The 24,337-nt window shown below is 39.5% G+C and overlaps 1 protein-coding gene across 5 annotated transcripts in view; it reads left to right on the top strand.

Annotated features, from left to right (window-relative positions):
* Positions 1 to 24,337, top strand: part of MTM1 (myotubularin 1) — a 118,100-nt gene that overhangs the window by 68,956 nt on the left and 24,807 nt on the right. For all 5 annotated transcript variants that reach the window (XM_012477329.2, XM_012477327.2, XM_064360580.1 and 2 more), the window contains 3 exons: positions 16,144 to 16,227; positions 18,455 to 18,604; positions 22,722 to 22,910. In XM_012477329.2, coding sequence (XP_012332752.1) covers positions 16,144 to 16,227; positions 18,455 to 18,604; positions 22,722 to 22,910 — 423 coding nt within the window. The remainder of the gene's footprint in view (positions 1 to 16,143; positions 16,228 to 18,454; positions 18,605 to 22,721; positions 22,911 to 24,337) is intronic.

Here is a 24,337-nt window from a genome sequence, read left to right as displayed (position 1 = left end):
TTGCTTTTCAAACACTAGAAATTATACTGAATTCTCATAAATTGCATGAAGCTCTATAGTAGTTGTAGGTAAATTATATATTTTAATTAGAAATGTCAGTGTTTTTGATAGTATGGTGATTTTTTTAAACGCAGAAATTAAAATCATGTATAACTGAACAGAGCCTGATAGTGCTACAGAAAGATTAAGAGTTTGATTGTTGGGGTGATAATGTTCACTGGCAAAGTTCTTCTGTTACTTATTTTCTTTATTGTTTGCTCATTTTTTACTCAGATGGGTTAATCAGAGATAATATAAATATCAGATGACAGCTTTTAAAACTGTCAATCCTATTAGTCATAAAAGCACTAGGTTGCAGCTAGCATTTTTAAATAGAATAGAATAGAATGTATTAAGAGCATAACACATAATATGGATAAGTGTGGCTTTGTGAAACATTTTTCTCGGGTGTATGTGTGTACTGGGTCATGGTGTTCAAGTGCATTGCTTATCCTTAATTGTGGTCCAAAAAGTTTGAAAAACACCATTTTAGGTAATGGTAGAATATGTAGAATAATATGCATTTTAAGTTATTGTAGGCATTCATATACTCACTTAAATCTACCTTTACAGCAATATGTGCACATGGATTTTCTTAAATTTTAAGTGAGGGTTTAGAGTTTATGAATAAATGCATGGGATATAGACTCACATAAAGGAAGTCAAGGGCTAGAAGAAATGAAGCCTGAGACCCAGGTGCCAGGTTCATAGCAGCCACTGATGGGGAGACCAAGTGAGGGGACATGTTTGCAGAGCCCTTCCAGTGTGTGGTGACAAGCATGTGCCATTGGAGTCCAATGGTCTGTGGCTGAATTCAGCTCAGTCACTTACCTGCTTGGTGACCTTGGAGGTCACATAACGTTTATGCACTTCTATATTCTCATCTTTAATGGAGATAATAACAGTCTCTACCCCGTTGGGGTTTTGTGAGGATTAAATGTAAAGTGCTTACGACGCTGCCTGGCACGCAATAAGTACCCAATAAATGTCAGTTCTGTTCTTAGTGTGCTGTTTTCCCAGCAGGTGTAGAGAATAAGGATGATTACCCAGCACACTTTTGCCCAAGACTATTAATAAAGTAATCGTGATAACATGTGGGACACTTTAAGCTCTTTAAAAGAAAGATGCTATATAAAGATTAGTATTCTTATTAATAAACCATTGGTTGTACCTTGAGAAAGGACTCTTTGAAAGTCAGAGCATTAAATCCAGAAAGCATCTGACCTAGAAAGGTGAGATATGGAGGCAGTGATATGTCTGAAAGAATTCTTCAGAAATGGTTTTCCATGTTTTTCTTTCCATCTTTTGACCCTGTGCAGGCTTTCTGCTTTTAGGGGAACATGGCTCATTCAGGTTTATGTTTCTGCACTTGCCACTTTTGACATTCTGCATTAAGCTCTTTAGCATCACAATATTTCTTATTATGTGAACTGATTAGCAGTCATATAGTTGCAAAATTTTTGTTTTCGTGTGTGTGTGGTGGGAGATATTTGACCTTCTTGTGTCAGTCAGGAAAGACACAGGTGAGGGAACTTGTTCTTGCTAGCTCTAATTCCAGGAGAGAAGCAGCTGGGTTGCACGGCCTTTGCTGTGGAGATCAACAGCCTTCAGAGGACGGCGGCGTGCTGCGTTAGATTGCATGCCAAGGATGAGAGCAAGGTCTTCCAAGCAGCAGCACCTTTGTGAATGGGCTCATCAGCATTTGCAGGTGTTTGTTACAGCTGCCTTTGGTTTTCACAATCTTCACTGCTGCTTTCTTTTTGCCTAGCTTTGGTGAACCACGTCAAGCCCCGCCACAGGGCTTAAACACTACCGTATCTACTGCGTGTCCTTTCTCGCTCTACTCCAATTGTGCTTACTTGTAAAAGGAATTTCCTAAGTTAGTAGAGTGGGTTGTGGAGGCATACATCTTTTCTGATCATTTGAACGACCGGTATAAATGATCCTATAAATGGAGAATTCACATAGGATGTTTTATTTTGTGCCTTTGTGTTTCAGCTCAGAAATGTGGAAATTTTTATAAATTGCTTTGCAATTTTAAATGAGACATATTTAGTGGACCCTTACTTTCTGGGCTGATTACGGAATTAATATATAAAAGGAAAGAACTTATTTGCAGATGGACACTGAAATGAAGGGCACACATACATGCTTTTAGCCTAAATGTGGCCTGATGACTAACAGATATGTCTTAGTTTTCTGTTTTCTTTTTGGCCAGGACTGTTTTTTCTTGAATCAATAGTAAACTTGGCAAATTGACACACTAGTTATGCTTTTAAGTCTCCTTCCTTTCTGCCTCCTCTAAGACTTGGTCCTCTATTCTCATTGATCTCTCTGTCTCCACCACCTTCTCTCTCTCAGCCTTGAAATGTACTTGGTTCTTCTCCTATTGCCTGTCCTCTGGAGCTGACATTTCACCTGGTCTCCTCCAGCATTGCTGTCGGTGGTCCGAAGTGTAGAATTCCCCGCCCGCTTCCACCCACACCATAGCTCATTGCAACCAGACTTCTAGCCCGCTCACTCAAGTGGAATGATTCTTCTGAAAGGGACCCAAGGCCCTACAAGTTACAAAACTTGGTAGCCTGTTAGACCATGTGCTTTTCAACTGCACCATCGTTTGCCTCTCAGCTATCCCACCCCTTCCTCTCAAAGTGGTGCTTTTAAAATATTGAGTAGATACAAAAGGATATTTATAAAAATATGTATAAAATCTGAAGAATGCTGATTGATGGAACTTTCCTTTATCCCTCCTGAGATGTAAGCTGGGTAATTTCTTCAGTTTTATCTTCTACTTCGACTGTGCCTGATCTGAGTTTTTGTTTGCTAAAATTTCCGTTGTTATTTTTTTAATTATAAAAGTTCTATTTGATTGTTTTTTAGATCTTTTTGGCCATTATTTATAATCTCTTCTTCTGTACTCAGATTTATCATCCTTTTACTTCTAAAAGCACATTAAATATAATTTATAATATGCATCTGATGATTACAACACACGAAGCCTTTGTGGCATTTTTCTACCACAGGTGTGTGTGTTTGCTGGCTTGTGGCACTTCGTTGCTGATGTGGGTGTGTCTTTTGATTATTGCCTGCAAACTCCTATTCCTTGGAACTTTATCTGTGGGAATACTCTGAGGCTAGGACTGAAGGCAGTTTTACCAAAAGAGGATTTGTTTTGCTTTCTGCCAGGCATCTTGAAGCATGACTGGTTTGGGACACTTATAAATTAAATTATCAGATTGAATGTTTTTGGGGCCATCCAAGATTTGTGAGTTTGGTCCACATAGTACTTAAGGGCTGACTTGTGACTACAAATGTCTAGTGGGGGATGATGGTAGAGATTTGTTTCCTCCCTTGCTCAGCACCAATAATCTAGACAGGAAGGTTCTCTTGGAGTCCCCAGGCGGTCCTTTCCCATTCATCCTTCCACTGAACCATAGCGCTTAGGAGGTTTCTAATCTGAGTCCTCATTTTGGGTGGGCCAGGTCTCAGGCCCTATCTCCTGTGCCCCAAGAGGCCATGAAAACAAGTTCCGGGAGTGGCCTGAAGGGGGAAGCTGGTGTGTTCCTCTTGCTGTCTGCATTCCTGTTTGCCTTAGTTTTGGCTTCTGAGTATAAAAGTGTCTGTTATATCCAGCATTTTAAGGTGTTTTCAGCAGAAGTCTCATTATGACATATAGACCATCACATTTGCAGACACCTGTCCCTCTTTTTCTTGAAACCTAACTTTCTCCGTAGCTTCTGCGATCTAAGTCCCCTGCTTCACTTCTTTTCTGGCTCCTCTGCATCCTTATACCTTCTAGATGGTTTTCTACAAAAGTCTGTCCTTCTTGCTCTGAATTACACCCAGGGCAAACTCATGTTCATGAGCATTACCTTTCTAAGGATGGCTTCCAAATCTATAGCTTTATATTTCCCTGTAGCTGTTACAGAACTTCAAGCAACACCGAAACGTCTGTTTAAAATGACTCTCATGTGTCCCAGAAACCCACTCTGGGTTCCCAGTTACTCTTAATGATATCGTCCCCTTGTTCATTCACATTTGAACATTTAAAATCAAGGACGTCAGAGGTTTTCATTTCTTTTTTTTTTTGAGACAAGCTCTTGCTCTGTCACCCAGGATGGAGTGCAGTGGTGCAATCACAGCTCACCGCAGACTTGACCTCTTGGACTCAAGCGATCCTCCCACCTCAGCCTCCTGAGTAGCTGGGACCACAGGTGCATGACTCCACACCTGGCTAATTTATTTTTCTTTCTTTTTTTTTCTTTTGGACAGTGTCTCACTGTGTTGCCCAGGCTGATCTCAAACTCTTGGCTTCAAAAAATCCTGCCTTGTCCTCCCAAAGTGCTGGGATTACAGGCATGAGCCACCATACCTGGCCCCTGTTTTGTAGCATTTACTAAATCCAGGGGATTCTGCCTCCCCAGCCTGACTTAGTTCCTGTCTTCATCTCCTCTCCTCTAAACTGTTGGAACGTTGTTTGGAGGTCTTTCTATCTCCATTCTGTCTCCTATCCCTTGCCCCCAAACTTCAGCCGCTTCCCCCTTCTCTGTCTCTTTCACAGTGTGGCCTGCCTCTCTCCATTTTTTGTTATCCGTCTCCACTCAGTGGAGTGAGTGTGGACTGAGATACTCGCCAGCGGCCATATGTTCTCTGAGTTTGGCTACCGTTTGTGCCTTTTTGTTGTCATCTTGCCCAGAGTTGTCTTATTCTTCCAGGGTAGTTCAGATACCATCAATGCCCCACCAAGGCCCATCTGTCAAGAAATAATCTGGGCATTCTCTGGGCCTCATAGTATTGTCTCCCACTTGTGGCACTTGCTGTTCCACTTTACATGCCCTCCGCATCTCTCTCCTTTGGATGACTTCTAACTCCTTAAAGACAGAGGCTGTGTCTTACTTGCCTTTTTCTCCACTTCATACCTTGTTCATAGTAGAGCCTCAGTAAATATTTATCGAGTGAATATACTAATATAAATAGAGCAAATAAGTCGGAATCAGTAGCGAGCAAGACATCAGTGAGAATACTCTGATTTTTAGAAAGAGCATTTATTCAATAAGTATTTACTTTTTAATTTAAGTTTTAAATAGCCAATATATATTCATGATTGACAATTCAGGAACTGTAAAAGGGTATACAGGAAAGGTATCTTCCTCCCAGCACACTTCAGCTACCCCATTCCCCTCTCCATAGACAACCAAGGTTTCAGTTTATTACATCTCCACCCAGTGATAGTTTAGGCTTATACAATGAACTGATTCACATTCCTTCCCCCTTAACCCTAATGGTAAAGAGCTATAAACACAGTCCTGTTCCTATTTCCATCCACCAGTAGACATTGCCCAGTGAATGTGCTTCTCTAACCCTGCTGATGACTACACAGTGTTATGTTGACCGTGCCATAATTTATTTCTATTCATGGATATTTAGACTGTTTCCAATCTTTTGCTATCATAGAAATACTACAGTGAATCACCTTGCATATATATTTTGTATGTGTTCAAGCATATTGTAAGCTAAATTCTTAGAACGTAGAATTACTGATATGCCAAATTCCCTGCCATAGAAGATATACTGATTTTCACTCCCACATGTCATGCATCAGAGTGGCTGTTTCCAGGCATCCTCTCCAACTGCATTAGTTTCCACTTGCTGCTGTAACAAACTACCACAGACTTAGTGACTTAAGAAACACAAGGCTAAGCCAGGCACGGTGGTGTGTGCCTGTAATTCCAGCTACTTGGGAGGCTGAAGCAGGAGGATCACTTGAGCCCAGGAGTTTAGGACCAACTTGGGCAACATAACGAAACCCTTGTCTCAAAAACAGACAAACTACAAGTCTGTCATATTACCGTTTTGGAGGTCAGAAGTCCAAAATGGATGTCACTGGGCTAAAATCAAGGAGTTGGTAGGTCTATGTTCTTTCTGGAGTCTTGAGGGAAGAGTCCATTTTTTGCCTTTTCCAGCTTCTAGTGGCTGGCACATTCCTTGTCTTGTGGCCCTCTTCCTCCATCCTCAGAGCCAGCAACATGGGCCAAGTTTTTTCCACATTGAATCACTCTAACCTTGCTTCCATCATCACATCTCCTTCTCTTGACTCTGACTCTTCTCCCTCCCTCTTCCACTTCTAAGGACCTTTATGATTCTATTTGGCAAACCTAGATAATCCAGAGTAATCTCTCTATTTTAAGGTCAGCTGGTTAGCAATCTTCATTCCATCTGCTACCTTAATTCCTCATGGGCATATATGGTAACATAACACAGGTTTGCACAGGTTTGAGGGATTAGGACATGGACATCTTTGGGAAGACATTATTCTTTTTTTTTTTTTTAACAGAGTATCAGAGTCTTGCTCTGTTGCCCACGCTCGAGTGCAGTGGCACGATCTCAGCTCACTGCGACCTCCGCCTCCCAGGTTTAAGCAATTTTCATGCCTCAGCCTCCCAAGTAGCTGGGATTACAGGCATAGGCCACCACACCAGGCTAATTTTCATATTTTTAGTAGAGATGGGGTTTCGCCATGTTGGCCAGGCTGCTCTTGAACCCCTGACCTCAGGTGATCTGCCCACTCAGCCTCCCAACATGCTGGGATTATAGGCCCCAGCCCCAGCTGGGAAGTCATTATTCTGTTTACCATAGCAACCCAGTATATTTTCTGATCTTTTAATCTTTTTCAATCTAATAGGTGAAAATGCAGCTTCATAGTTTTATTTTGTATTTATCTTGTTTGAGTAAAATTGACTATCTTTAGGTTTAAGCTATTTGTATTTACATTTCGCCATTCTCTATATCTTCTACCTATTTTTTGTTTGGATGTTTGGTCTTTTTCTTGTTAGTTGTAGGTACTTTTTATGTAATAGCTATAGTGATGTTTAATATGAGTAACATATTTTTCCCATATGGTTTTTGACTTTTTGAAGGATTTTGCTATGGAGAATTGTTTTCTGTTTATTTGGTAGCATTTGAGACTGTGTGTGTCGAGGGGCTCTGAAACCACCCCGTGTGTGGGGATTCAGTAAGAGGACTCACAGGACTCAGCATGTGATTGTACTCACAGCTATGGCGTATTACAGCACAAGGATATAAAACAAAACCAGCAGAGAGAAAAGGCACATGGGTTGAAACTCAGGGGAAAACCAGGCACAGACTTCTAGAGTTCTTGTCTAGCAGAATCAAACAAGATGCACTTAATTCCTCCAGCAGTGAGTGGTGCACATAGGAGATGTGGCCAACCTGAGAACCTCGTTAGAGACTTTGTGTCCACAGTGTTTATTGAGGCTGGCCATGTAAGCACCCACTGCCTCGCACAAAGCAAAATTCCAGGCTTCCAGAAGAAAAGCAGGAGTCTAGTATAAACCACATTGTTTATACAAACAGTTTAGGCGCGGTGAACCAATCTTGTCAGTGAAGGAGTGGTCAGAACTCTGCTGAAATCCAGATTACCAAGTGTCTGGCAAGGGCCAACCGTGTAAGCAGGCCTTTCTAAGGAGAGCAGCCTCAGGCCTGCCATGTTAATTCTTCTGCACGCTTTTCTTTTATAGTTTCTGGGCTTTATATCCCAGTCAGGAAGATCTTCCCTACTCAGACTTATAAAAGGAATTATCTCGGCCAGGCGTGGTGAGTCACACCTTGCAGTCCCAGCACTTTGGGAGACTGAGGTGAGTGGACCACTTGAGACCAAGAGTTCAAGACCAGCCAGGCCAACAAAACTCTGTCTCTACTAAAAATACAAAAACTATCTGGGTGTGGTGGTGTATACCTGTAATTCCAGCTTCTCGAGAGGCTGAGGCATGAGAATTGCTTGAACCTGGGAGGCAAAGGTTGCAGTGAGCTGAGATTGATCCACTGTACTGCAGCCAGGGTGACAGGGTGAGTGAGACTCCATCTCCCAAAAAAAGAAAAAGAAAAAAATCTCATATTCTTGTAGTAATTTGGTTTCTTCCTTATGAATTAAGTATTTCATGTATTTGGAATTTATTTGGGGTTAAAGTAGGATGTGAATCTCTTTCTTCCCCTCTTGTGGCAATATCATTTGTTGACTAGTTTGCTGATTTGAAATACTGTCTTTATCTCACACTGAATTGCTCTGCGTATTTGATTTTATTTCTAAGAGGTTCTCTTCTTGCATTAATTATTCTGCTTGTGCACCAGGAGTGCTCTTTTAACTATTGAAGCTTTATAAGATGTTGCACTGTCTAGTAGAGCGAGCCTCCCCTTGTTCCTTTTCTTCTTCATTTTTTTCCTCTCTATTGTTGCTTAAGCAATTACAGAATGCTACATTATGGCTGTGCTCAGGGATCTAGAGCTAATACCCACTCCCTGTTCCCAAGGAGTGCTGTTTTCCTGGGTAATGCAAACAAACAGATGCATATGATAGAGTGGTGCACAGGATGTCACAGGAGCACAAAGGAGGGCTTCCTAGAGGAGTCAGATTCTGAAAGATTAATAGGAGCATTTGCCAGGCAGAAATTGACATGCCAAACTGAAGGAACAGTGTGGTTATGCAAAGAGGATGCACAGATGCAGGCTGAACCCACATGCAGTTTGGTGTCTGGGAGCATGGTGTGCATATGGGGATACCAACAGGAGATAGTGCTGGAGGCAAAGGAGGCTGGGCCAAAGGTTGCAGAGCCTGACATTCCCCACTCAGAACTTCTGCTTTTTATCTAAAAGTGAAGGGAGCCATTTAATGGTTTTAAGCAGGAGCGTGGCATGATTAAATTTCCATTTCAAAAAGATTGCTGGGCTGCAGTGTGTGCAGAACAGGTGGAGGGAACGGGAGCAGAGCAGAGAGGAAGACCGTTTCTGGGGATCTTTTAGTCACCTCAGTCCTTGATGATGAGGACTTGAAATGGGGCAATGGAGAGGGACTCCAGAGGATGTTTTTGAGAAAGTTTCAGATGGTAAGATCAGTAGGATTTGGTGGTTGACTGAATGTAGTTATGAGGGAGGAAGGGATGATAGAGAGGGAAGAATCCACCCTGGATAACCAGACCGATGGTGGGGCCAGTGGTTGAGATGGGTAGTAGAGGAGGGGAGTGAGGAAGAGGTGGCAAGTTCCATTTTGGATCCTTTGAATTGAGAGTGTCTGTGAGACAACCAGGCAGAGATACCTAGGAGACAGATGACCACATAGACCCAGAGCTCTGGCCTGGGGAGAGCTTTATTTGGTAAGCCTGGATCACATTGGCATCACATCATACGCATTTTCATAGATGTGGCCAAAATTGCCAGGAGAGAGAACTACAGTGAGAAGAGGGACAATGTATGAACTCTGAGAAATCTCAGCCTTAAATGATTATGATAGTGGACAAGTTGTCAAAAGTATTCTTTTCTCCAAAATAGTTTCAAATGACATTTCAAATGCACTTTTGTGGTCCTTTCCTGAATAAATATGTACATTTATATATGAAGATAATCATGACACAGGAATATCAAGCCATTTCCCCCAGAGATACTGATTTAGTTAGTAGTAGAAATAGGATTAGGAGAATTATTTATGCAAACAGAAGTATAAATGGTAATTTATGTGCTAGCTCCTTTTGACCTATTTAATTTTTTGTCAGGTTTTTGGAATAACTGCGTCAAAACTGATAGAAATGAACCTACTGTGTCAAGTCATATGGAATACACAAAAAGCATTATCTAGCATTGGGGTATTTGAATTATAAACTTTACCAAATATCAGTATGTCCTGTGGTTCTTTAAAATTTTAGGCTTTTCCCTCCAATTTTAATGAAAGCATTTTTTTCTTATATGAATAGGTCTTGTTTCTAAGTTTAATCTAAAAGATGAAAATGAGGCAATTTTACATTACTGTAACCTTAAATGGTAGATGGAAGCTTTTTAAAAAGGGAGTGTCTTTAATTTCAGAAATCAAATTCAAAAAAAAAAAAAGCTAGCTTGAGTTCCTGTTCAAACATTGCAAAAAGTTTAATCCAGAAAGAAGCAGTTGGGCTGCATGCAGTGGCTCATGCCTGCAATCCTAGCACTTTGAGAAGCCAGCGTGGGTGGATTGCCTGAGCTCAGGAGTTCAAGACCAGCCTGGGCAACATGGTGAAACCCTGTCTTTACTAAAATACAAAAAAAATTAGCTGGGCGTGGTGGTGCGTGCCTGTAGTCCCAGCTACTCGGGAGGCTGAAGCACAAGAATTGCTTGAACCCGGGAGGCAGAGGTTGCAGTCAGCCAAGACGGCACCACTGCCCTCCAGCGTGAGCCATAGAGCCAATACTCTGTCTACAAAAAACAAAAACAAAAAAACCAAGAAGAAGCAGTAAGTGGTTCCCTGAAGTTTTAAGTTTAGGTATTTGGAGACATAGGTCCTTAAGAGTCATCAATTGACTGTGCCATTGCATGCTTTTAACATCATTTGAAAACACTTATAAATGTTCATAGTTTATCAATTTATTCCCCTGTTTACGAGCTATGGAGAGCCTATAACAGTGACCGACAGTTGTCCCTCCTCAAAGGAAATTCAAGTATTACTCAGCATTTATAGATTCCACTAAATAAACAAAAAATCCAATCTAGATGTTTTAAGGAAATCAGTGTATCTTTAGATAGGTGCTATTTAAAAATAATGGCTAATTAAATGAAAGCTAAAATCTGTTGTCGTTTCAGAGTCTTTCCCACTACAAGATACAATGATAAATGTAGCTAAATTAAAATGACAAATTATATTCTGTGTAAGAGCTGTTTTTATCCCTGGTGTGAAATCAGAGAGTTTCATTTCAAGTTTGTTCTTTAACATTTTTCAAATGTTACATTGTGCTATTTTTAATCCAGAAACAATGCACATGATTGCTTTAAAAAAAAAATCTCCATGTACAGTATCTCTTGACTAGTAGGGATCTAGTGAATTGTGAATTGATGAAATGCCCAAATACTAATACAGAGCAAAATTAAGAAAGATGTGACTCACTCAATTGAGGAAGGTGAGGGTGGGCATTTGAGAGTATTTTCTATCAGTTTCCTGATTTTGATATTGCGCTAAAAGTTATGCAAGATGTTAACACCTGGAGAGGCTGGCTGAAGATTTACTTCTTGTGAATCTATAATTATTTCAAAATAATTTAAAGAAAAAAAACTGAAGTAGCCCCCCAACAGCTTGACAACACAGAACTCTTAGGCTACATTCTTGAGAGTTCTGATATATCCTGCATGGCCCTTCTAGGACCAAGGAAGTAGAAAGTCACCCCCTACAGATTCTGGTTTAGTAGGGGTGAGGCAGGGCACAGCCATGGACTGGCATCTGGAAAAAGCAGCCCACCTCACCCCTGATTCGGAGGCAGAGCCCTAGATAAGGACCATGCCCTGGAAGAAAGCCATGTAGGACTTACTGAAGCATCAACTGAAAGGTGATGCTCAGCAAAACATCATCTTTGTCCTAAGACTTTGCTCAATTGGAACTGAATCGTTCTTGAATTTTCCATAGGCGATGAAATGAAATCGGTACTTGGGCGTGTTCATTAAGTAAGCTTTACCGTTACCCATTTAGCAAACAAGACACCCTGCTTGATGGTAATAATGGAAAATACTCGAGAGCCAGTTCTCTCCATGTGATTTAGAGTTCCCAAATTAAGGGTCAAAATTGACCCAAGGTTATATTTAAGAATAATAGTTGAAAGTGTCAACACATTAATAAAGTACTAAAAGACTCAAAGCCTTAAAGAATGTATTGTCTGGAAGAGAAAGTAAATGACAGCTAAAAACCCCAAGACATGTAACCTATTCATTTTAGGTTTTAACAGTTTTGAAATTGGAGCTTTAATTAGGCTTGTAACAAGTTACCACTTGTAGGGAATTTTGCACTTTTTGATAGTGAGGTTTTCTTATTGCTTTATTGCTTTATTTTTGTTTTTGTAATAATCCAACTTTATGTTACTCTGAGAGCTTGTATTCTTTACTCTTTAAGAAAAAAAGAAAATATATCTGAAAAATAAGTCTTCGTACTTTCAAGTTTAGAAAATGGTGGCATTGGCTCTTACAGACTTCTCGCCTCAGCTGAGCCAAGTAGCTTATGGAAAACAGTGGGGTTTTTTGTTTGTTTTGAGAAGGAGTTTCACGCTTGTTGCCTAGGCTGGAGTGCCTGTGGCACAATCACGGCTCACTGCAACCTCCACCTCCCGGGTTCAAGCAATTCTCCTGCCTCAGCCTCCCGAGTAGCTGGGATTACAGGCATGTGCCACCACACCTGGCTAATTTTGTATTTTTAGTAGAGAAGGGGTTTCTCCATGTTGGTCAGGCTGGTCTCGAACTCCCGACCTCAGGAGAATCGCCAACCTTGGCCTACCAAAGTGCTGGGATTACAGGCGTGAGCCACCACGCCCAGCCGGAAAAGTTTTTATTTATTATTATTTTTTCAATTATTTTTCTTCTTTTTTTTCTATTATACTTTAAGTTCTGGGTTACATGTGCAGATCTTGCAGGATTGTTACATAGGTATACACATGCCATGGTGGTTTGCTGCATCCATCCGCCTGTCATCTACATTAGGTATTTCTCCTAATGTTATCCCTCCCCAATTCCACCACTCCCTCCTATCCCTCCCCTAGCCCTCCCACCCCACAACAGGACCCGGTGTGTGATGTTCCCCTCCCTGTGTCCATGTGTTCTCATTGTTCAACACCCACTTATGAGTGAGAGCATGTGGTGTTTGGTTTTCTGTTCTTGTGTCAGACATAGTTTTTAAAGAAAAACACCACATAAGCACTACCTAGTAATGCTTTTTGAAAAATGTTTTTCTGTGTTTGTAAGCTAATTTATTTGAATGGCGAAAATAATGTTTTAAGCACCCAGTCTTTTCTACCCTAAGCTCCAATGCAATATTACATGTGTTGCTATGTACTTCATGATGAGAAATATTTGGCTGTTATGTGATTAATTATTCTTCCTGAAATATTTGGGGTCCAAGCCTGGCTTTTAGCATCAAAAGTAAATTGGGAGCTGTTTTTGTCACCAATTCTCATAGGCATGTTTCGGGTTAAAGGATACCAGTTAGTTGACTCATTCTGGATATTAGTCAGAACGTGAAGTACCATTGTAGAAGTGATCTCATGAGAGAGGCCACCTGATGTGTAGTTACCATGGGGACATTATCTCAGTCTCATACTAATGATAAAAAAAAATTTAATGTTGCTTCTGTTCGGGTTCTCTTATCAAACATATTAAGGAAGTTATGGAAATAATTTCGGTTTAGGCCATATAGCTTTGGTCTTCTGATAACAATTTTGTAAACTTAGAAATTTTCATGTAAGATACAGGAATCCTGGAAGCAAAAAAAGAGAAGGTGCTTTAATATTAGTGATTGAAAAAATAGTAATTTAGGTTGAAAATGCTGCTTGAAAGTTAATACTGATAGCATTAGTACACATGATGATTTTTCTGGAAAGCAAGCTTTATCTGGACCTTCAATTTAAGCATTTTTCTCTTTGGTTTTTAAAAGCTGCCATATTCACTTTAGCTTCATGAGAAAGATGCAAATAACTAAAAACAAACAAATGAACACAAACCATGTTGAGAAAGCAAGTTCTAGGTTTTCTTCTAAAGTGACAGTTGAGCCTTAGGTCTCAAACCATCTACAACCATGTTAGCAGCACAGCATTCAACAATCCTGAATGTTTACCTCTGCCAAGTACCGACCAGTGTGGTATCAGATGTTCACAGTAATGATAAATTGCCAAGAGAATGCTTAGGCATGTCCTATATATTCTGTTTCTGGATAAAGAAGTGCAGCAAACATTTAAGTGCCATTTTCACCCAAAGTCCCTCTGTGTTTAAGTTAAACTTCAGTTAACAAAATCACTTCTTTTCCCCAGTGGTACTGAATAATTAAGCATTGCTGTGGATTCAGTATCAGGTTAAAGCCTCAGTAAATTGCTTAGCTAGGTCAGCATCATTACTAACGCGTGCTTATCATGCCGCCATCCAGAATAAACGGCACTTGGGCCTAGCGCTGCCAGAGTTGAGACCTGCAGAGTGTGCTGTGTGCCTGGGAAGGTTTGAATAGACAACCTGGAAAGCAATTTTTACCTTAAACCTCTTGCCGTTCACATGCAGAAAACTGCTGCTGCTAAATGATGCTTTTCCAGAAATACTCTGTGTTGTAGGGGAGGGAACACTGATGTTCAAAGTGATTAGACTGATGACAGAAGAAAATGGATGGGGAGGGAACTACAGAGAGGAAAAGTGCCCAGACACAGTGGCTCTGGAGAGGGTGGTTGTGCAGGAGCTGTGTGGGCATTCATATCTTCATTCGGTCAGCAAGCCTGTGTTCTGCCTCCCTCGGACCAGACACCATTCTAGTTACTGCGGATAAAGGATGTAAACAAAGCAAGTGTCTACTTTCATGGAGCCCATGTTCTAGGGGAGGGTATAGTATATGTGTACAGTGAATGAGTACATATCTAATCTGTCAAATAGTCATAAGCGATAGGGAAAATGTAATGGGAATAGGGAGCGCTGTTGTGGGGAACATGTTTTTCTGTACGGTGTCTCGTGGCTTCTTGTCTTACTTTTCTCAGTTCTCTGATCCAAGACCTTAATCAATAAGACCTAAGAAAAAATAAAATTAAGCAATTATTATTAAATGGTGCAGCTGTCTCAAAAGGGAACAATGACATGTTTATTTTTTAAAAAAAGACATGATACTAAGAAAACTCTGAATTAACTGTTCTTTGTGAATTCTGAATCAGTGCCCTGGTTTCTGTGAAATTTTTCTTAGGTCTTACTGATTAAGGTTATTAGGTCAGAGACGTGAGAGAAATGTAAGACAAGACGCCATGAGGTAAAAGAGTTCCAGGCAGATGGAACTGAGTAATAGAAAGAAACCTCAATTTTCTGTGGCTATACATATCTCTCTTAATTGTTTTTTTAATGATGTACCACCAAAAAATCAAATTACCAGACCGAAAAGTACCTATCAGTTTTAAACAGTATTAGCAATTGATCAGGTACAAGCCACTAAAAAGAAAGAAGGAAAAAGGAAGAAAAAAAGGCCTTTGTAGCTGCAGATGGCAGACAGCTGCATAAGCCATTGGAAGAACTTCCACCTTTACTCCTAGCAAAGTGGAAAGCTACAGGAGGATTTGAGGCAAGGAAAGGACTTGATCTGACCTGTTACAACACTGTCACTCTGACTTGAGAGGTATCAAGATGAAAGCAGGGGAACAGTTAGGTTTTTGTAATCAACCACGTGAGAGATGGTAGAGGCTTGGACTAGGGTGGTAGCCATGTGGTGACAAGGATGAATCCAAGGTTTTCAGCTCAATCAGCTGGAAGGACGTGCTGTCATATACTGTAATGGGGAGACTATGGGAAGAGCAGGACTAGGTAGGGGAAGCCAAAGGTGTTTGGCTTTGGATGTGTTAACTTCAGAGTTCTCCAGATGCCTCTTAGGCAGTCTGGTGCCTAAGCGGTGGTAGAGTGGACACTTGGATAGCCAAGTCTGGAATTCAGAGGGGATGCTGGAGAATGATAGATACTTAGTAGTCACTAGCATATGGATGGTATTTGAAGCTATCAAATGTATCAGCAGCACCTTGAGAGTGAGTATAAACAGAGAGGAGATGAAACGTCTGGGTCCTGCCATTTCACAGAAACCAGGGCATTGATTCAGAATTCACAGGGAACAGTTAATTCAGAGTTTTCTTAATATCCTGTGTTTTTTAAAAATAAATACGTCATTGTTCCCTTTTGAGACAGTTGCACCATTTAATAATAATTCCTGAATTTTGTTTTTCTTCCTTTCCTTCTTTCTTTTTAGTGGCCTGTACGTGATCATTTGCTAATACTAATACTGTTTAAAATTGATAGGCACTTTTTGGTCTGGTAGTCAGATTTTTGGTGGAACATCATTAAAAGAACAATTGAGAGAGATATTCAGAGGCATAGAAAATTGAGATTTCTTACTATTACTCAAGATAGAAGTTAGCGTAAGTCTGATCTGAGTTTTCCACTGTTTTTGTTATGAGTCTTGGTTTGGGTTGTAACTTCATGGTCAGCAAATCTGGTGAAATTTATTTTGTGAGAAATCAAAGGATGTACTGTAATAGTAGACTATTCCTTCACAGTGAACTTTAAATTATTTATTTATTTGCCTTTTCTAGCCATTATTTGCATTTTTAAATGAAGAAAAGTTTAACATGGATGGATGGACAGTTTACAATCCAGTGGAAGAATACCGGAGGCAGGTAAGTTGTTAGATGCTATTGTCTGGTATATGATGAACCTGAAACGTGCATTATGACAATATGTCATCAGCTATCTTCTGAGAATCAGCGACATCCTTACTAAATATCTTTTCAATGGTAGTGGTATTATCCACATTTTGTACAATATATCTCATTATATCTTTCACTGTATAACTTACAGGCTCATTCCATTGCCATATCCAAGCTGCATTGAAGCTGGATGACTAAATTCTATTTCCTTCCTATATGAAGAGTATCAATTTTGTGTTGTTTATGAAATGAATTAAATACTTAGGATTTAGAAAAGTCAAACATTTTAGATGTTATACTTTAGGACTTGATGTTGCTATGTATATGCATGTTTGGGAGCTTAACTATTACTGGCAGGTAGATTTAAATTATATTCATTTCAGTTTGCAGATTCAAATGAATTAGAACTGTTTTCCTGTAATGATGCCTTTTTCAAGAAAGCTTTGATGAGTGTACATTATAATTGCCTTTGCTGCTCTCTTATATGAATGTCACCTAATGCATGTTTATTTGCTATAATAAAGGCAAAAGGCTTGGTTTCATGTTGCTGTTTAGGGACAAATGTCTCTTGCAGTATTTTTGTGAAGGGAATTCTGTGCATAATATATAACAAGAGCCACAGTTTGACCTCTGGTATAACCAAATCTGTAGACAGCTAGGAGTTGTGCGATGAGATTATTCACAATTCTTGTTCTACAAAGCTCTTAAGGTAATTGAAAAATTTTGTTGAATGAGCTTTGAGAATCAGATCAAGCCCATTTGCTTTATATGAAAAGGTAGTGAATATAAAGTCAAGTCATAGAACCCTAGACTTGAGAAGAACTATCTAGTCACCACCTTCACCATGAAAAACCTGGATTCATTTCCTTTTTTAGTCTTAATCAGTGGTTCGCATATTCGTGAACAGATTGGACGCTCTGGAATTTGGGTGCAGGAGATTAGCTCTAGAACACATGTGAGGTAGTATATCCTGTTGTTTCCATAAGTCACGTTTAGACTGCTGAGTTTTCTAAGGCTGTGCACTCCTCCCATTTTAATGGCCTCCGTTCTGGACTAGCTACTGAGGCGGAAGAAGGACGATGAAAATATTTTGCATGTTTTGGAGACCTCTGTAAATGATGTATTAAAATATTTTTACCGTATTTTTGAAGTGTTATTGATAACATTAAGACTTTTTTTAGTTCAAAGCTTCTAGCTCGAAACAAAACAGTTCCTGTTTTTAAGATTGCATGCATATATGAACTGTTGAAGGTATTTTGTTTTAGACTGCCATTATATTCAATCTTTTTTTCTTATAACTTTCTGATGGGACTTATAACTGTCTAATTGGACTCAGCATCAGACTCAACATCTGTTTGGTCCGTGGTCTCTAGGGCCAGACCTAAAGAAAAGGTACAATGTCTGTCCCCAAAGCAAACACCCACATAGCTCACTTTCATGTGTGTATCTGTGCATTTGTGAGAATGGGGAGAGAATATTCCACCACCTCTGGATCTTTTCCATACTAAATACAATTTTGTGGGGAGATGATAGGATGGGAGGTGTCTTCTGTGTCTCCCTGTCACATTAGCAATATGCTTAAAATGCAAATGACTGTATTTCTCACACAACCTATAGGGCGATCATCAATTCTGAACAACTTGATTGAAAAAATCTCATCGGAGGTGGCGAAATGAGCCTCCCCAGAGGGGTTTTCCTTTACTTCCCCTCTGTGATTTTCTTCATGAGCTCAGCCTCTTTCCAGTTTGGAGCAGACTGAAGCATTCACTCTATTTTGAGCAGGGAGAGGAAGTTGCCTGATCTCTTTTCTACCCTCAGTTAGACCCAGATTAAGATGAAGCAGGGTACTTTTTTAGGGGGTGGGAGGGGTGCATGGGTGGGGGACGAACTTGGGTTTATCTGTGTGGTACAGGTAGTAAAGAATATGTGAACACAAAATAAAGGAAGATCTTGAATTCAAGAGAATCTGTATTTACAAAATATAGTTTAGAACTGTAAAAACCACCAGTGTTTCGTCTTGTGTTCTTACGTTGTCTGGATTATTGATTTGGCACCCTTATTATAAATAGGTAGACTGTCATCACCCTGTGGTCAAAGAGGCATGTGCACATATTGCTAGAAGCAAGAAAAGAGGCCCAAGGCCAAATTCAGAGATGAAGTCAGCAGTACTGACTTGAACTTTCTTTTTTCCTCACAGGGCTTGCCCAATCACCATTGGAGAATAACTTTTATTAATAAGTGCTATGAGCTCTGTGACACTTACCCTGCTCTTTTGGTGGTTCCTTATCGTGCCACAGATGATGACCTCCGGAGAGTCGCGACTTTCAGGTCCCGAAATCGAATTCCAGTGAGTATTGCAGTTAACATTTCTCTCGAAGAGCACTTGTTACTCCGTAAGAATGGTGGTTGTGTAACTTAGAGAAATGGTCCTTTTGGAATTCTATCCCAAAAAATACCTACCAAGTGCTTTCTGAGTGCAAAGCACTGTACCAAGTTGGAGAAAAAGTGTGCTGTCACCTGCCTTCTAGGAGCTTGCAACTAAGGATCAAGAATGAATGCAAGTAAAGAGCCCTCTACGAGAGAAGGGCTGCAAGAAATGCTGTCATATGGGAACCAAGTGCTGTGTGGAAGGAAGCAAGGAAGGACAGGCTCCTTGTGGCTTTTGTCTTTATGGCACAATACGTGATATAAGATAGGCTCTTGATAAATGTCAGATAAATCATGCTGGAAAGAATGCACTGTCTTCTTACACAATGTGTCAGCACAGACTTTGACATATACTTACCATGAGCTCATCCCTATCACCTTTTGCAGGCTTCCCCAATATCATTGTCTAACTGGAGTCAAGTGCAGATTATTCCAGACAGTATCCATACAGTATCATTGCACCTAGTTCACAAAGCTCTTGTTTGGTCGTTAAATATTAAAGGACATGTCCTACTATCTAACACTGACAAACATTGACTAGAAATCTATGTATTTTCTCATGCTAACTTTCAGGGTCTGTCATAGTACATTGGGTTTTTCCCCCCAATATTAGTAAATGTTTAAAAACAAAGGTTGAAGAAATTAAGACTTAATGTCACCTTGCCTTTTTCAAGTCTAGACGATTTTTTTCCTTAAAAGGTTATTTGCATGAAACTTTTGCATTCTGTCAACCTAATATGAATCGTAATTTTTTAAATTCACTTGTTATACACTTCTAGCCATAAAACTGCAGAAGTGATGCTGTGTTCTCAGTGTCCCACCTCAGGAGACATGCTGTTGATTTGGCCCATTATTAGTGATGTTAACTGTGATTATTCTGCTAAGGTAGCATCTGTCATGTTTTTCCACTATAGCATTATTATATTACCTGTTAAATCAATAAATGCCTAATGGAATGACTTTTTTAAATTCACTTGCTTCTCTAGTTAGTGTCCGTTCATATCTTCACAATATAAATTGTATTTGAAAGCATGTTCTTTTGCTCATGTTGTTAGAACATGGTGCTAATGAAGCTAGGGTTACAAGTTCAGTCCTCTATGCTCTGTTTAGACCTGCTCTTTTGTACCATAGCCACAGACTACACCCCTACCCTGGCTGGCTGTCTTGCTAATGCATGCCTTGCCCACAAGGACAATTGGGCTAGGGTAGCATGACTCAGTTTTGTTCACATATTCATTCAGTTCATATTTATTGAGTATCTACTGTGTCACTTGTGTATGTGGGTGAATTCCATGGGATTTGGAACAGGAGAGAAAATTAAACAACGGTGCCCTTTCCGCCATGCTTGGTTGCCATCTTGATCCAGTAGTCTCCATTATTCTGAATGAATGAGTAGCCACTGTAGTGCAGATGGATAATTATTATCCTTCTTACTTTATCATGGCCACCAATTTGTGTTTATTTTTCCTAAAATAGTTTTGTAGGAAAGACTAAGCTCCCTATCACCTCTACATATTTACAGATCTACTATTAGGTACTATTAAGCATGGTAATATGTCATTTTCAGGATGTTTTCTAACCACCTGACTGTTGACTAAGTCTCAGAGCTTTGTTTACACCCAGAGAACATACATGCCTTTAATGTAAAATCATTAATATCTGATAGTCAGTTATTTTTGTAAAAGCTCATGTAAAAATACAAAAGGAAGTGACGGGAGAGAGATCTTATTTTGCATGTAAATAAGATACAAATTATAATAAAATATCACCGGGTAGCGAAATAATCCATGTGCATTAAATGTTCTCATTAATGGATATGTATTCTCTTGTTCTCAAACAGATTTGTCTTAATTTTATGAGTTTTTCGTGAACAAGTAATGCATATTCATTTTAAGCATTATAAAAAATACCGATAAGCAAAAAGGAGTCTGCCACCTAGTGAGAACCAGTGTTAACATTTTTGGTATATATCCTTCCAGACTTCCTTCTAAGCATATGTATATATTTGGAAAAAATGAGATTATTCTATAATTTGTGTCTCAGTCTACTTTTTCTACCTAGCAATATCTTGTAAACAACTTCCCATGTTGCTAAGTATGATCTGCTCATATGCCAATGTGTAGATGTACCATAATTTATTTAATCAGTTTTCCATTGTGAGACATTCAGCTTCTGTTTAATCTTTGGCTACTATATACAGTGCTGTGATAAACATCTTTCAGTGGTTAGGTGTGTACCTCCTTAATTATCTATGGCTTCTAGATATTAATTTTAGTAATAATGTAATACAGTGCCATATACTGTAAAAGCACTCGTGTTAGTTGACACTGTGAAGTGAACGTTATTTGTACCTATTTAGCTCTACAATAAGTATCCTTTTTAAAAAGTAGTAAGAATCGCCCCTGCTGCAAAGAAATTAAGAGGTGAAACAACTTGGAAGAGTGGCATTTCCTAACATGGCACCACAAAGAGAAGAGGGGTAGGAGGAGAGAGGCCGTTGCCTATGGCCCAGCTGAAATTTGCAACTTGATGAGGGTCTTTCTCAAATAATGAATCTTTTAAATGTGTAGGAAATTGCTCCTTTAAAGTGATCTCATGTCTCTTGTCTCTCTTGATACCAGGGCCATAGGAGGAAGGCAAGGCAGATCTCATATGAGCTGTGCATTGTAGACTGGAAGATGGAGGTTTAGGTCCCACTAGTACCTTATCTAAGGCTCCCAGTTCTGAGCCTTTGGACTCTTAGGCAGGGCCTGCAATGGTGCTTTTAATTGGTCTCTAGCATGGTGCAAAGACTCAAATATTTGTTCTGAGAATGAATATTATTATTGTATAATTTTTTCTTAACCTGTTGTCATTATTATAAACACTAATTTTTCTAAACATCAGTGTTTGTCATTTGCCATTGTGGCGCAGGTAACGTCAGAGACATCAGGGAATTTGGTGTTATGTTGAGTGAGCCCACATGGTTGTGCTTCTTTAGTTCTTAGTGTCTGCATTTTGTAGTTTTTGTTAACTGACTTTCCTGGCTGCTGGGCCTGCCTCTATAAGCTAACGCGAGCCAGTGTTTATTGCAGACTTTTTGGGCATTCTTCTTCAGGCCACCCAGCAACCCTATGAGATTATATTATTCTCTCCATTTTATGAAGAGGTAAAGGGAAGCCAGAGAAGCTGCAAGTGAAATGCCTGAGGTTAGAGCCGTGGCAGAGATGGCACTAGACCCCAGAGTCCACATTGTTGCCCACTGTGCTGCAATTCTCCAGCTCCCCATTTTTAACAGCTTTATTGAGGTCTACTTCACATACCAAACAATTCCCCATCTGAAGCGTACAATTCTGTCATTTTTGGTATATTACATTTTAGCTACCTTTTACACCTATTACTTTTTACATGCTATGAGCTTGGAAAACAGGGAGCAAATGTACTAGACTTGTGTATAAAATTAGAGAAGACAGGTTCTGAATCGGGGCTTGATGAGGTCTCCTAGGCATCGGATGTCCACACTGCACTGTGGTGACGAGCAGATCTTCGTTCTTTGGGCTGTCCTGAGATCCGTTTTGCCCCCCTCGGGTTTTCTTCCCTCCTGTGCTAGATTCTAGAATTGAGGCTGTCGGGAAAATGATCTATAGACATGAGTTGCTATTATGAGAAACATATTGTACCACAGACGATTTGCTCTACCTCTCACTGTTTGCCAAAGCTGCTTCTATATGATAACAAATCCAGTGCAAGGTACATAATTAAAATGGGATCACGTTTTCAGTTTCCTTTAAGTGATACAACTATTTTTAGGTAAGCGTTTAATTTCTATTAGATGTGCTGATTAAGAAAAGACTGGTAATTGTACTTGTTTCTGAATTGTCATATTATTAAATGCATGTCTCTGGGCACACTCACAGTGAGATTACAGGTGAACAAGTATTCTATTTTAGCACAATCAGATTCACTTCTTGATAATTGTTAGTGCTTTACTGTTTTGCAGTTTTGTTTCCTTGGAGATTTGTTTTCTTGACAGCTTAAACTTTCTGACCTAACCATAGGTGCTGTCATGGATTCATCCAGAAAACAAGACGGTCATTGTGCGTTGCAGTCAGCCTCTTGTCGGTATGAGTGGGAAACGAAATAAAGATGATGAGAAATATCTTGATGTTATCAGGGAGACTAACAAACAGATTTCCAAACTCACCATCTATGATGCAAGACCCAGCGTAAATGCGGTGGCCAACAAGGTGAGTGGACTTAATGATATGATCGACACGTAGCTGACGTACAGATTGCAGTGTTTTCTGTGAATGTTTTTGTCATGGTATAGAAGCACATGGGTTTAAATTAATAGTTAAGAAAACCAGTTCTCTTAAATAGGAAATAATTGTAATCACAAAACTAAAACAAAATTGAATACACTAAAATCAAATGCAAATAAACTCTAGGTAAATAGGCACTTCTAGACTGTAATGAAGTTGGGTTTTGGCCAGAACCTTAGGCAGGCAAAAGTTAGATTCTCTTTAAAGCTCTCAGCTGTGGATGATCACTCATTGTGTATACTATTGAGGCATCTGTGAGGAGTTCTGGGAAGCTGTAATTATTAAAATACTAAATTTGTATGCTTACCCAAACACTCCCTCCTCCATAGCCATATATACTCACATATATGTGTTCTCATTTACATAAGAGAATTCAAGAAATGAGTAGATCCATGTACGTAAGTTTTCCAAGCACAAATATATACATAAAGTTGACCATTTTTAAAGAAGTCTGTCTCGATTGACTTTTTGCCCTAAGCAGAATATGCTGAATGCACTTTGATTAGGGTCATCATGAACGTCAGCGACTGCATAGTGTTGCTTCAGAAGCTGCTGCAAGGCGTAGGGCCTTTTGCTCCTACACTGAATGGCCCCAGATTGATGCGCATTTTGTGTTCTGTTTTTCCTTTTTGTTGTTTTTCTTCTCCTCCCATCATTGCTGTCACCTTCAAATGCCCTCCCCAAGTTGCTCACTCGCATTCCAACTTTCAGATTTTTTGTTTCTCATCAGCTGGAGGCTAAAATTTCATCATCTTTAATACATTGCTTATCCTGAGGTCATTTGTATAGCATCTTCAGTTATTCAGAACTTAAGACAAGAACCAGAAAGCAAAACAGGTTCTTGAGCAGCTCAGATAGGTGCAGCAGCTTCCTAATAGAGTCTGTGATGTCTGTCTGGACTAGGATGTGTCAGACTGCATGTGTGCGGAGCTCAACTCTTCATTATTTGCACACAGGTCTTCTATCCGACACATTTAATCCTGGACCACCTCCTTATTCCCATGCATGCTTTTGAACCAGCTCTTTGTTACCACTGTTGTTTTTTGGTCTAGAAATGATTTTGAAATTATATGTAAAGCAATCAGTAAGTTAAATTGACAAGTAAATTAGGAATCATAAGTGAAACACTTAGGAAATCAAATATAAATCTAAATATTGGATTGTCTTTAATTTTATATATCTCTGTTCTTATTATCTTTCATATATAATTCAGAGTGAATATATATATATAAAAAGCAATATTTTCATGTATATATTTAGCCTGAAATAGATATGATATAGCACTACAATAAAGTATTTACAAAGAATATTTTAGAATATTAAAATGTATGAAATGGATACACTGATTATAT

This window comes from Aotus nancymaae, unplaced genomic scaffold, assembly GCF_030222135.1.
Source record: "Aotus nancymaae isolate 86718 unplaced genomic scaffold, 86718_ANA_hifiasm-v0.15.2.pri h1tg000004l, whole genome shotgun sequence".
NCBI classification, from domain to species: Eukaryota; Metazoa; Chordata; class Mammalia; order Primates; family Aotidae; genus Aotus; species Aotus nancymaae.
The sequence above is the reverse complement of the archived record's forward strand: the minus strand, read 5'-3'. Positions and strand labels throughout refer to the sequence as shown.